The 12,731-nt window shown below is 42.1% G+C and overlaps 1 protein-coding gene across 6 annotated transcripts in view; it reads right to left on the minus strand.

The window, feature by feature from the left end:
- The window catches only part of ALDH18A1 (aldehyde dehydrogenase 18 family member A1), a 38,518-nt gene that overhangs the window by 16,215 nt on the left and 9,572 nt on the right, over positions 1–12,731 (minus strand). For 4 of the 6 annotated variants that reach the window (XM_021398813.1, XM_021398814.1, XM_021398818.1 and 1 more), the window contains 8 exons: positions 12,337–12,560; positions 10,579–10,728; positions 10,384–10,488; positions 8,581–8,739; positions 7,902–7,992; positions 6,432–6,556; positions 3,460–3,604; positions 321–394 (listed from right to left, as the gene is read on the minus strand). In XM_021398813.1, coding sequence (XP_021254488.1) covers positions 321–394; positions 3,460–3,604; positions 6,432–6,556; positions 7,902–7,992; positions 8,581–8,739; positions 10,384–10,488; positions 10,579–10,728; positions 12,337–12,560 — 1,073 coding nt within the window. Of the gene's footprint in view, positions 1–320; positions 395–3,459; positions 3,605–6,431; positions 6,557–7,901; positions 7,993–8,580; positions 8,740–10,383; positions 10,508–10,578; positions 10,729–12,336; positions 12,561–12,731 lie in introns of those variants that run through there. The other 2 variants (XM_021398817.1, XM_021398819.1) reach the window with 2 other exon arrangements.

Genomic DNA, 12,731 nt, shown 5'->3' on the forward strand with positions numbered 1-12,731 from the left:
TTCTCTTTTGCATATACTACACACAGGAGTGAATGGGCCAAGTTATTCCAGTTAATTCTTCAGAAGCTCTAAAAAATCTATTTCTATATAGTAGATGTTAATTTTTATAAACCCCACATGCAAGCACTTATTACTTCATAATTCTGAGGTATACTATCTTTCTGCTCTTCACATCTATCTAAATATGCTACAATCCAAATGATGGATCCAGCATGCAAATAATAGATTCTTGTCCCAGGAGGCATGTTTGCCTTAAAAATCCGTTTTCTAAAACTTGCCACACATTCACAAGCTTAGCAAGTGAAGCCATATTCTCTCACCTGCTCAGGCTGCAGAGCTGCCAGGGTCCTGCCACCAGCTCGAGACATTTCACCTTGCTGCTCTACTGTAGGGCCTGTGTCACGACAACAAAACAAACAAAAAAAAAGCAACAAAAAAACCCCATGAGACACGTGGACAAAGTTACAGATGTGTGGAAATGAACACCAGCCCTTTCATCTTCCATCTCTTTACTCAAAGCAGGAAAACAAGTACAGTCGTAACAGACATATCAAATAAATTTACTGCATGTCAAAACAGGATACATCCATTTTATATCTATCAGATGAAAAACACTGCCATGGTTCCCAACCATATCCCTTTTAAAGGCATCACAGAGATTCAGTAAGATAATTTGTGTCAGAGGGGAAAAGTAAGTGTACAGCTTATATCAAAAAGACACAAAAATCAGAGGATGGCTTGGGTTGGAAGGCACCCCAAGGATCATCAAGTTCCAATGCCTCTGCCACAGGCAGGGCCCCCAGTCTCCAGATCTCGTACTAGACCAGGTTGCCCAGGGCTCCACCCAACCTGGCTTTGAACACCTCCAGGGATGGGGCATCCGTAGCTTCTCTGGGCAGCCTGTTCCAGCACCTCACCACTCTCTCTGTTCCCCCTGACATCTAATCAAAACCTTCCCCCCTTGAGCTTAAAATCATTCCCCCTTGTCCTATCACTATCTACCCTAGTAAAAAGTTGATTCCCCTCCTGTTTATAATCCCCTTTTAAATACTGGAAGGCTGCAATGAGGTCTCCTTGAAGCATGCTCTTCTCTAGGCTGAACAAGCCCAGCTCCCTCAACCTGTCTTTGTAGGAGAGGTGCTCCAGACCTCTGATCATCTTTGTGGCCCTCCTCTGGACCCTCTCCAATGACAAAGAGCAAAAGAATACCAAGATGGATAACTCTCAGGGTATAGGACGCTACTGAAAACAGGGAAGCATTTAAGTACCTAAAGAAAACAGAAAGTACTGCAAAACAGCATGGGAATGTACAATAACGGAACAATAACAATAACAGAAGCCCAAACCAATCTGAGTAACACCTTGCAGAAAAGCTTTTTTTCCCTTTGTCTCTCACTGAGTACATTTTAATAGAATCATAGAACAGTTTGGATTGGAAGGGATCTTTAAGATCACCTAGTTCCAACTCCCCTGTTATAGGCAGGGACACCTCCCTCTAGACCAGGTTGCTGAACGCCCCATCCAGCCTGGCCTTGAATGTTTCCAGGGAGGGGGCATCCACAACCTCCCTGGGCAACCTGTTCCAGTGTCTCACCACCCTCACAGTAAAGAATTTCTTCCTAATTTCTAGTCTATTTTGGAAGGGTTCCCACAGAAGAAAGTTCTTTTCCTATTAGGAACTCGAACAGCCCATCTTAAAATGAAACTGTATGGAACAAGTTTTGAAACAGAAATAGAGGTAACATGATGAAAATCTTTATGGTTGATACAAATTTATTGTAGTATGGCTAAGTGAAAAGTGTCAATATCACAGTTTTTCCTAGAAGGCATATTTTCAGTAAAGGAGCTTGGTGTTCTAGTGGACACCAGTTTGAATATGAGTCAGCACTGTGCCCTTACCACCAAGAAAGCTAGTGGTATCCTGGGTGGCATTAGGCAAAATACTGCCAGTAGTTCAAGAGCAGTGATCCTTTCCCTCTACTCAGCATTGGTGAGGCTGCACCTGCAGCCCTGGGTCCATTTCCAGGAATCCCAGCACAAGAGAGACCTGGACATACTGAAAAGAGACCAATGTAAGGCTACCAAGATGATCAAGGGACTGGAGCACCTCTCCTGTGAGAAGAGTCAGAGAGCTAGGGGCTGGGGCTGTTCAGCTGGGAGAAGAGGAGCCTCGGACCTAGGGGACGGATCTCATCAATGTCTGTAAAAACCTGAAGGAAGAGCGTATAGAAAACAGAGCCAGACTTTTCTCAGTGGTGTCCAAGGAACAGTCAAGAAGCAATAGGCATAGACTGAAACATAGGAAGTTCCCTTCTGTGGTCTCCTGAACATCATAAAACACTTTTTCACTACGAGAGTGTCTGAGCACAGGCTAACATCCCGCCAGTACTCAGAAGCATCAAACAGTAACATGTTTAGGCTTTTAGAAAAGGTCTGGGGAAGATAACAGAAACATCATTAATCTAATGAAAATTCAAAGTTAGTCCTGCTGTCTTGTAAACTGGAAGTGCATTTACATCTCAGCTGCTCCAAGAAATTGCAATTTTTGCCCATCTCAAAAAGGCCACAATAGAACAAAAAATGTTTCAGACAAGAGATGTGAGGGTGATCATGCTTTAGGAGTAACCTGTACAAAAATGACTAAGATGAAAAGTCTGATGAGGGTTAAGTTGGTGTCTCAGATCGTAGAAGCTGATCAGAGTTGACCACCCATGTTCTCCATACAGAAAGCAAGGGCACCAGAAGCTAGCAGGAAGCTCTCCTGTCCACAAACATGCACCAAATAAAGGAGGCAGTTCTTCATATACTGCTAGCTCCAGAGTTCACAGAGTATCTAGCTAAGGCTCTTGCTTGCTGTGACTCAGTCTCATGGATACCAAGCATTTACATAGGTTCTAAAGGTGATTTGACAAATTTATACAAGAAATCCATTGAGCATTATTATACACACTTGTCTTACAGTGCAAGTCACAAGTACCACTCTATACTTGTTCTACTCTGATAAGATCATGGATGTTTGCTCTTTCTACAGCCATTGTTACACTGCCAGAGCAACAGAGAGGCAGTAAAACATTCCCAACCTGTAATACAAAAAGATTGAGTCATACAATCAATTTATAATAAAAAGTATAACTAGACACTAATTTAGGTCAGCAGCACATTCTGTAGCACACGTTCTTTCACTCTGAAATATTCAATCACAGATGATAACCTCTACAACAAAAAAAGATAAAAATTCTACTCAGTTCTTTAAACACACCTCTGAGGCATCAAGGTATCAGCTGGAGGGAAACCTTAGCAGAAGCTTCCACATTTTCTATTCCAACTTCAGAAAATATCTTTCAAGAGCCATTTGTCAAGCTGGGTGTCCCAGTTGTTGTACAGGTCTAGCTAAATTTTAACTCTTAGCTTTCAGGAAATCTCTACAATTCTCAGAATGTACGTTACTTCTATACTCACCTGCAGGCTTTACCTCTGAAAAAAAAGTTCCAACTTTTTTCCCTTCCACAATATCTGTGATGACATGACCAGAGATCTTTGGGTGAGTTCCATTTGCAATCACTACAGAAGTGCCTCCTTGGAGGGCCCACAGAGCTGCTTTCACCTACAGGATAGAGCCAGTTCCAGAAAATTCACTTGTTATTTGAATCCCCATTCTCAACAAGAATTCTTGTTCCACTTTGATCTCTAGATTAAGCCTTTATACTTTCAGAACATTCAACACATTTCAGGAATTCCCACAACCTAGCATTATGTTAGATCATGCATCTTGATCCTTACTTTTCCTTCCTTAAACAGATGCTGCTTTACAAACATACTTTAGATTTCCCTAACAGTCTGCCCTTTTCAAGACTTCTGCAGGGGCACTTTACCCATATAATGTTCTTCAACATTTTCTCTTATGTTGCAAACTCTTCTTACCATTTGAAAAAAAATGATTTTCTTTTTTGAAAAACTGTGTTGCCAGTTTCCATAACACTGGTTAGCCATGAGTAATTAATACACTTTGAGTGACCACATGATATTACTTGTACAAGTCCTAGACAACCACATATCATTAAAATATTATTCAGTGTCTTTACCTATCTGAATTAACTCTGTTGGAAGTTTGACTGGCTTACACACCCCTTACAAGTCTGCATAAGATGCAGAAGTACTCTCATTGTTTAAGACCCTCTGGTGAAAAAGATTAAGAATTCTGAAGAGTTGTTTGGGTTTCCACACAACATTTTTGAACTGTTTACAACATTCCCTTTTAGACTTCTTTTAAAAAAATCTATTTGCTTCTTTTTTTTTCTTGGGAGTATACTTGTTGTCTTTGTAGTTGGTTCTTTCAGCAGGCTCTATTTGAAGACTGCATTTCTTAATTTTTTTAATTATGTGGGGTTTTTTTTGTTATGTTTGTTTGTTTTTGCATTCTTCCTACTTTTGTAGTTTTGGAGATGGGTTCTACAGTATAGCATAACTATTACTTAACTTCAGTGGTCAGGACCACACTGTACTATGCAATGCATAAAAGGAACAGACGTACAATTTAAGGTGAGAATCAAGTCTGAAACAAGAATAACCCAAGGGACGCAGACAGATGAGAACAGAAATCAGTGACACTACCAGAATGTCTGTGTGCTCAAGGCTGTCACATGAAGTAAGGGGAAGCAAACATCCTGGTTAATAAGATCTCTATAAAATTTAGTGGCAGCATTTTTTAAATATTTAAAATAATTTTTTTTAAGTATTTAATTTTTTAAATTAATTTAAAACACCAACTTTATGTTGTTCCAAACATCACATTTTACAAACTCATTAAATGTATTTTATGAGTTGCTCTTTGCAATTCACGTGGGTCTCAGAGAAGCCCAGCCACTGGACTGCGTGTTCTGTGTACACACAGAACGGCTGAGGCTGGAAGGGATCTCTGGAGATCACGTACTCCAACCTCTTGCTCAAAGCAGAGTCAACTACAGTATGTTGCTCAGGACATTGTCCAGTCAGGTTTTGAACATCTCCAAGCACAGAGTCTACAAGCTCTCTGGGCAATCTGTTCCACTTCACTGCAGAAGTTCTTACATTTAAATTGGATTTACTGTATTTCAGTCAGGGCCCATAGCTTCTTGTCTGCTCCCTGGATATCACTGAGAAAAGCTGGACTTTTTCTTCCCTACACCTTCCCTTCAGGTATTTATACACACCAATAAGATATCCCAAGCCTCCTCTTATTCCATGTAAATAGTTGTAGCTCCCTCAGCCTCTCCTCAGGTGAGGGATACTCCAATTCTTTAATCATATTCCTGGCTCTCCAGTGGATTCACTGTAGTATGTCATGTCCATTTTGTACTGGGGCACCCAGAACTGGGCACAAATCTCCAGATATAGTCTCACTAGTCCTGCATAGGGAAGCATGATCACCTCCCTTGACCTGCTGGTTACATTCTTCCTAATGCAACCCTAGATGCTGTTGGCCTGAAGGCATAAGGCTGTCTCTTGTTCTCTCAGACTGAGCAATCCCAGGTCCCTTAGTTACTCCCTCCTATGTCTTTTTTTTTCTAGACCCTTCACCAGCTTTGTTGTTCTTCTCCGAAAGTATTCCCAGCAACACAGTATCTTTCTTCTAGCCAAGGACTCAACTAGGAATGCAGCACTCCAGGTGTGGCCTTGCCAGACCCAAGTACTGAGTGACAATTACTGCCTCAGTCCTGCTGGCCACCTTTCAGAAGTAAGAGGACAGGATGCTATTGGCCTTCTTGGCATACTGGCCACATGGGCACATTGCTGGCTTGAGATCAGCTCACTGCTGACCAGCACCCCTAGGACCTTTTCATGATGGACAATTTTCCAGCCATTCTTCCACAAGCCTATAATACTGCATGGAGTTGTTACGACCCAAGTGCAGTACCTGCCACTTAGCCTTCTTGCATGCTATACAATTGGACACAGCCCACTGATCTCGTCTATCCAGATCCCTCTGCAGAGTCTTTCAAGCCTTAAGCAGATGAACACTCCTATCCACCTTGGTGTAAACTGCAAACTTTCTGAGGGTGCACTCAATCCTCTCACCAAAATTGTTCATAGAAGTATTGAACAAAACTTGCCCCAGTACTGAGCCCTGGGGAACACTGTTTGTGACTGGCCAACAACTGGACTTCACTCTATTCACAACCACTGTTTGGACATGGTCATCCAGCCACCACTATTGGTGAATGGAGTTGCTCCTCCCTAGGTACAGGGCTTGGCATTTGCTTTTGCTGAACCTTCAAAAGGTTCCCGTCTGCCCCTAACTACAGCTTGTCAAAGTTCCTTTGAATGGCATTAAAATTATCTGGTCTATCAGCCACTCGTCCCAGTCTTGTATCACCTACTTCCCTTTTCACATCTTCCTTTCCCTCTCAATGAGGGGGACATTCCACGTTGCCAATGACGTTCCAAATTTCTACCTTGGCTTCCATGCCTCCCATTCCCACACGAGATTTGGTTCCAAATGTCACAGACTGTTGGTCTCCTGGGTAGAATATGTCAATGAGCTTCGCATCATCAGATCCTGGAGGGCTGTCAAAGAGTCCTGAAGTAGATATTTAAAAAAAAAAAAAAAAAAACACACCTTGAAATACTTCCTTGACGCTGAAAAGCTGTATTCCATTTAACAGGATTAAAAACTTTTCCCGAACCCTCCTCTTTGTGGCAATTAAAGTATGAAACACAACATATAGAATCAAGATATATAGCTTTACTGAAATTGTAGCTAGTAAGTTGAAACAGAATAACCCATGTGCCAAATAGCAGCATACAAGACATGAAACGCTGATACTTCAGCGAGGTTAGAGAGAAAGCAAGAGGAAAGTTTACAACTTTCTATGTTCAGTATCAGGGCTTACAAACATAAGCACACAACTGAACAGGTACAGGACAGTCTGGCTGTAAAAGATAGGAACTGAAGAGATCAGAAAAACCTGAGCATAAGCTGGTTTGACTATTTTAACAAATTTGAATAGTTCAGTTGGAAGGGACCTACAAAGATCAGAGTGCAACTGCCTAACCACTTCAGGACCAACCAAAAGCTTAAGCTCATTAAACGTCATTATCCTTAGATGATATCCTTAGAGAGGCATCAACCATTTCTCTAAGAATCATCTTCCAGTGCTTAACCATCATCGCAGTAAAGAAATTTTTCCAACTATCAGATCTGAACCTGGTGTGGTGCAGCTCTGTGTCATTCTCACATGTCCTATAATTGGTAAACCAGGGGAAGAGATTGGTACCCCCTTCCCCATTTCCCATACTCCCAAAGCTGTAGAGAGCAACAAGGTCACCTCTTAGCTTCCTTTACTCCAAACCAGGCAAATGAAGTGTCCTCAGCCTCTCTTTATACAACATGTCTTACAGTCCTTTTACCAGCTTTGTTGCCCTCCTCTGGAGGCTTTCAAGTGAGCAAGCAACGGCTCCTCATGGTTCCATGTAGTAACTTGCTTCCATTCCCCAGTGTCCATCAAGTTCCTGCCTTTATGCTTGCTAATGCAGGTCAGATACCAGATCTAACTCAGCAGTGGTTGTTCTAAGTTACCATTTGCGCACCAGAGAGGAAAGAGCACAGTTCCATTGACCTACCACCTTCTCGAACTCCCAGATGCTTCTCTGTCTCTCCAGTTCTCCTTGAAGCTCAGCTACCAGGGAGAGCAGTTCATTTAGCAAGGCACACCTCCCATGGGTACGCTTGCTATCACCTTTCATTTGAAGAGTAGCCCCAGGAACACCCTTCAGACTAAAGTCTGGGCAGTTGTACAAACTGACAGGAGCAGTTGCACTAGTCCTTCTGGGTCCCAGAAGAACAGGAGCAGAGGGCATGGTTTTCTGTCAAGTGGTCATTTTTGACAGACTTAAACAACAATGTAAATGAATTGTTCTCAAACCTTCTACATCTGAAAGAACAATAAGGAGATCGGTCTTCATTTCGACAGCCAGACGTGCTGCCAGACTGTCATTATCCTTCACGCTAATCACCTGCAGTGAACAGACATGAAACAACAATACTGAACAGTGGGAAGAACTAGGAAATATTTGGCTACAACGTACAAATGCAAGCCACTTCAGCACTACCAAGTCCTTATTAGCTGCTTTGTTCACACCCAGTGAAAACCCTAAGAAGTTGATTTTTTGCATGAAAGTAAGCAGCCTTCTGGAATGCAGTAAAGTAGCATCAAAGTGGCAGACAGCTAGATCATTACCCACATTCTCCACACTGACACCCAGTGGAAGGCCAAGAAGTACTAAGTGATTGTACTTTAAGCACAGGCGTTCAACTAGATGATCTGCAGAAGTCAATTCCAGCCTCAACTATCCTGTGAAAACCAAACTGGGCATGCTCACTTTCAGCAGAGCAGACACCATTTGCCCCACTTCCATTCCACAGTTTTATCACGTCAGAAACAGACAGGTCATCACAGTTCTCCTCTCCCTTTGTCCACATTACTAATTTTGTACGTTTCTCTGCTTCAGGCTCCAGATATTCTTGATTACGGTGTTAGTAAACTATATGTTAGTGCTCTCCAATCTACAAATAAGGTCCACCCCCTGCAATACTTTACCCACATTTACCCCCTGTAGATCACTGTTCGGTTCTGGAGGTGGAACGACAGCATCATTAGTGTTAATTATAGGGACAATATTCATTCTTAAAAGTTCGTGTAGTGTTCCATTTAAGTTCCGACGCTTCTGTTCATCATGGAAATCCAGATTGGTGACTAAAATCTAAAAGGAGGAAAAAGACTTCATATATACTTAGCCCATCACTTTTTCTGACAAAAACATAAAACATACAAGGGGTGCTCCAAAAGTAATGTCTCTTATTTTATTCTGTTGGCCCACAAAGTCAGAGACAGATGATGGTGGGACAGTAGTAGAGGCTGAACTTTCTCATTAATATCCCATTAAATTTTGTTGCTGTGCCAAAGATGATAGCAGAAGGGCAGTCTGACAAAATGGCATCCGACATGGAAGTGTGTATGAGGCAAAGATGTGGAACTGAATTCCTCCATGTAGAAAAAATGGCATCTATCAACATTCATTGACACTTACTTAACATTTATGGAGACCAACCAGTGGATGTTAGCAGAGTGAGGTGGTGGGTGGTGTGTTTCAGCAGTGGCGACACTGACGATAAAGACAAGCCACATTCTGGGTGGCTACGCACAGCTGTCACCTCCGCTGGTACAGATACTTACATGCATGGCACGCAGGCTCTTGTACATTGCTGAAATGCATAGCTGAAATGCATTGTGAAAATGCATAGCTAATTGTGGCAACTATGTTGAAAAATAGCATTTTGTAGCTGAGAATTTGCTCTATGAAACAGTGTTGTTGTGCTCCTGGTATCTGTTGTGGTTTTCACAGAAATAAATAAGCAGCATTATTCTTGGAGCAACCTACATACGAACTAACATCATAATAGATCAATCAAGCCCTTTGGGTCACCAAAAAAGTAACACAAGCCACTTTTAAAGGATAAAGAATGTAAGTGAAAAATATTCTTGCCCTCTAGACCTTCACCAACTTCACAGCCATCCTTTGGATGATGATTTGTGTCCTTCTTAAACTGTGGTGCCCAAAATTGCACACATTGCTCTAGGTGAGGTCAAAGTAGAGCAGAGCAGGGCAGGACAATCTCTTCCCTTGACCAGCTAGCGATGTTATGCTTGATGCACTCCAGGGTACGCCTGGTCCTTTTGGCTGCCAGGGCACGCTGTTGACTAATTCAGCTTGTTGCTGACCAGAACCCCCTGTCCCTTTCTGCAGGGCTGCTCTCCAGTTGTTCTCCAGCCTCTCGTCCCCAAGTCTGTAAATCCAGGGTTGTCCTGTCCCAGGGGCAGAATTTGGCCCTTGCTCTTGTTAAATTTCACACAGATGGCAATGGCCCAGACATTAGTATCTTCCTGCAAGGCCTCTCTATCCCTTCCTAACTCGGTGTCATCTGCAAATCTGCTTCATATGCATTTGAGTCCTGCATCCAGACCATCCCTAAAAACATTGAAGAGAACTGGCCCTGAAATGGAGCCCTGTGGAACCTCACTGGTGACTGGCCACCAGCCTGATGTAATTCCATTTACTATAATTCTTTAAATCTTACCTGTCAGTCAACTGTTCACCTACTGTATTATATATTTGCCTAGCTGCATGCTGGACATTTACACATCACAGATAGTGTGAGAAACAATATCAAAACCTTTGCTGAAATCCAAAACTGGCTTCACTTGGTTAATCAAGTAGGTAACCTTGTCATAGATAAACATAACTTTCGCTTCATGAACGCATGCTGACTATGACCAACAACTGCCAAGAATGATTCCATCACTGAGTAAAGTAGCAAGTAAGCCTAGGAGAGAAGGCATCCCTTACCTGAGCTGCACAGATGCTGTACTGTGTAAACATGGCTTCATATAAGGCCATCAGTCCACTCTGGCCAGCTGCTGCACATGCTCGGGCCTCCAAGACTGGAATAGCCTACAAAAATAAAGAACAGCTGTCAGGCAGTGACTTAAGTATGTTCTAACCAACATTCAAAGAAAAGTGGGACTGTTGCCAATCACTCACCATATCTTTTAGCTGACTTTGGCCTGAATGAAGTGCTTGCCTCACACTCTGAGAAAGCAAGATCTCATGACGCAATCGCTGTTTTCCAAAAGCTACAGCACCACTGGTGACAATCATCATCTCTCGGCCCTGATTCTGCAGCATTGACACCTGTAAGTACAGAGAACAAGAACTGGGATGCAGAGTAAGATCATTGCTAGCCTGACAGTTCTGGGCATTACGGATATCTTATGCTCACTAATTTTTGCTGACATAAGTGTTCTGCTTATCAGTAGATGTACAAAACAAGGCAACCACTCTCCAAGATGCTCCTGTACACTTTCCTGACCACTTAGGAGCTACGTAAAAGACTGCATGCAATACATAGCCTCTGCTACTCTTTTTTTTTTTTTTTTTTCCCCTCCACAATACCAGTTTTAATGACAGACTTATGACTGAATTCTCAGAATACATACCACATGGTAACACTTCTACAACCCTTGGACCTCTAATTCCATTGCTACAGATAACAAAAGATAAGATACAGAAAAGTCATAAGGTATCAGCTGTATCTTCCATCAACTGTCTTATTCACCATCCATTCTCACAGCTGTTATTATATAGTGATTTCATATTCAACGAACTTAAAAGTTAACTCTTGAGAGTACAGCTTTTTACTGCTTCATTCAGAAAAGCATCTGGATCCTTTCAAAGCTATGAAGCCAAATGTCTTACATGAATGTAATCTATTACGTGAACCTCACTTCACAGAGAAGACATGTCCAATCCCCTCACAGTACTCATTTCACTTCGTAGGACCAATCTTTTAGTTGATCCTATCAGCTTTTCCTAAAAGTACTGAGGTTAAAAGATTCTCCTGGAGGAAATCTGCAAATGCTCAGGTAACTAAGAAGGGTCTACTCTTTCTACAAACTTCAAATACTTCACTGTTATCTTCCCACAAGACCCAACTAGTGCATGGGTCATGTTTTATTTATTGCATAAAAAACTGTGCAGAATCATTCCTTCTGTGCTGAGTCTGATGGAATGGAATTAACTTTCCTCATAAAAAGCCATACAGTGCTGTTACGGACTTTGAGACTGAAAGTGTTGATAATATACCAATGTTTTTGCTATTGCCAAATAGTGCTTGCACAGAATCAAGGCTTTGTTCTTCCCTACTCTGCCCCATACCAGCAAGTAGGTTAGCAGTGAGCAAGAAATTCAGAGGAGACACAGCTGGGACAGATGACATGAACTGGTCAAGGAGATATTCCATACTATCTAACATCACGCTCAGCAATAAAACTGGGGCAACAGAAGAGGAAAGAGTGGGAGTGGGGAAGGAAGGAAGTTGTCTTTCCAAGCAGCCACATTCATAGTTGGGTTTTGGTCTGCTCGTGGGAGGGAGTGAACAATTCCCTTTGCATCACAAGCTTCTTTTCCCCTTTCTGTCATTTATTAAATTACCTTTACTTCAACCCATGTGTTTTCTTGCTTCTGCTCTTAGCATTTTCTTATCAATCACACAGTGGCAGGTGCTTTAAGAGGGAGAGAGGAAGCATCTGTATAGCTGCTCAGTTGCTGGCTAGAGTCAACCCACCATGCTGAATTACGTGGTTTATGCTACCAAAGCACAGGGGAATTAAAAAGAGAAATGCCAATGCATTGCTTTAAAAGGGCATCGATGCTTTATGATTTTTTCCCACATTTTTTCTCTGCCATTCAACAATGACCAAATATCTGAAGTTAAAACTACCACTTCAGTTACAAAATTACCTGCTCCACAATAGATGCCAGCCTCCCAAGAGCCAAGCCACATTCATCCCCTCTTGTCACAACAGCACTGCCCAGCTTCACTACAATCCGCTTTGCGTGCTTCAGCTCACTGCGGTGTGCAAATGATTTGCCATGTGCACGGCTGAGCGGCATGGTGATAAATGGGATGTTGCTCCAATAACGGATGGATTCATTCCTTAAACTCTGGGTATGGTGAGGGAGATCTGTGGTTAAAGAAAGAAAAAAAATACGGTTTTAAGTGTTTCATTCAGACTTCCGAGACCCTAAAGACATGTAACATTTCCTCCCTTTCCAAGGCTCATAATACACACCTCTCAGTGACAGGGAATGAGAAGTCAGCTTTGAAGACACTGAAATAAAGCATGAGTGAATAT

The sequence above is a fragment of the Numida meleagris genome, chromosome 5 (genome assembly GCF_002078875.1).
Source record: "Numida meleagris isolate 19003 breed g44 Domestic line chromosome 5, NumMel1.0, whole genome shotgun sequence".
NCBI classification, from domain to species: Eukaryota; Metazoa; Chordata; class Aves; order Galliformes; family Numididae; genus Numida; species Numida meleagris.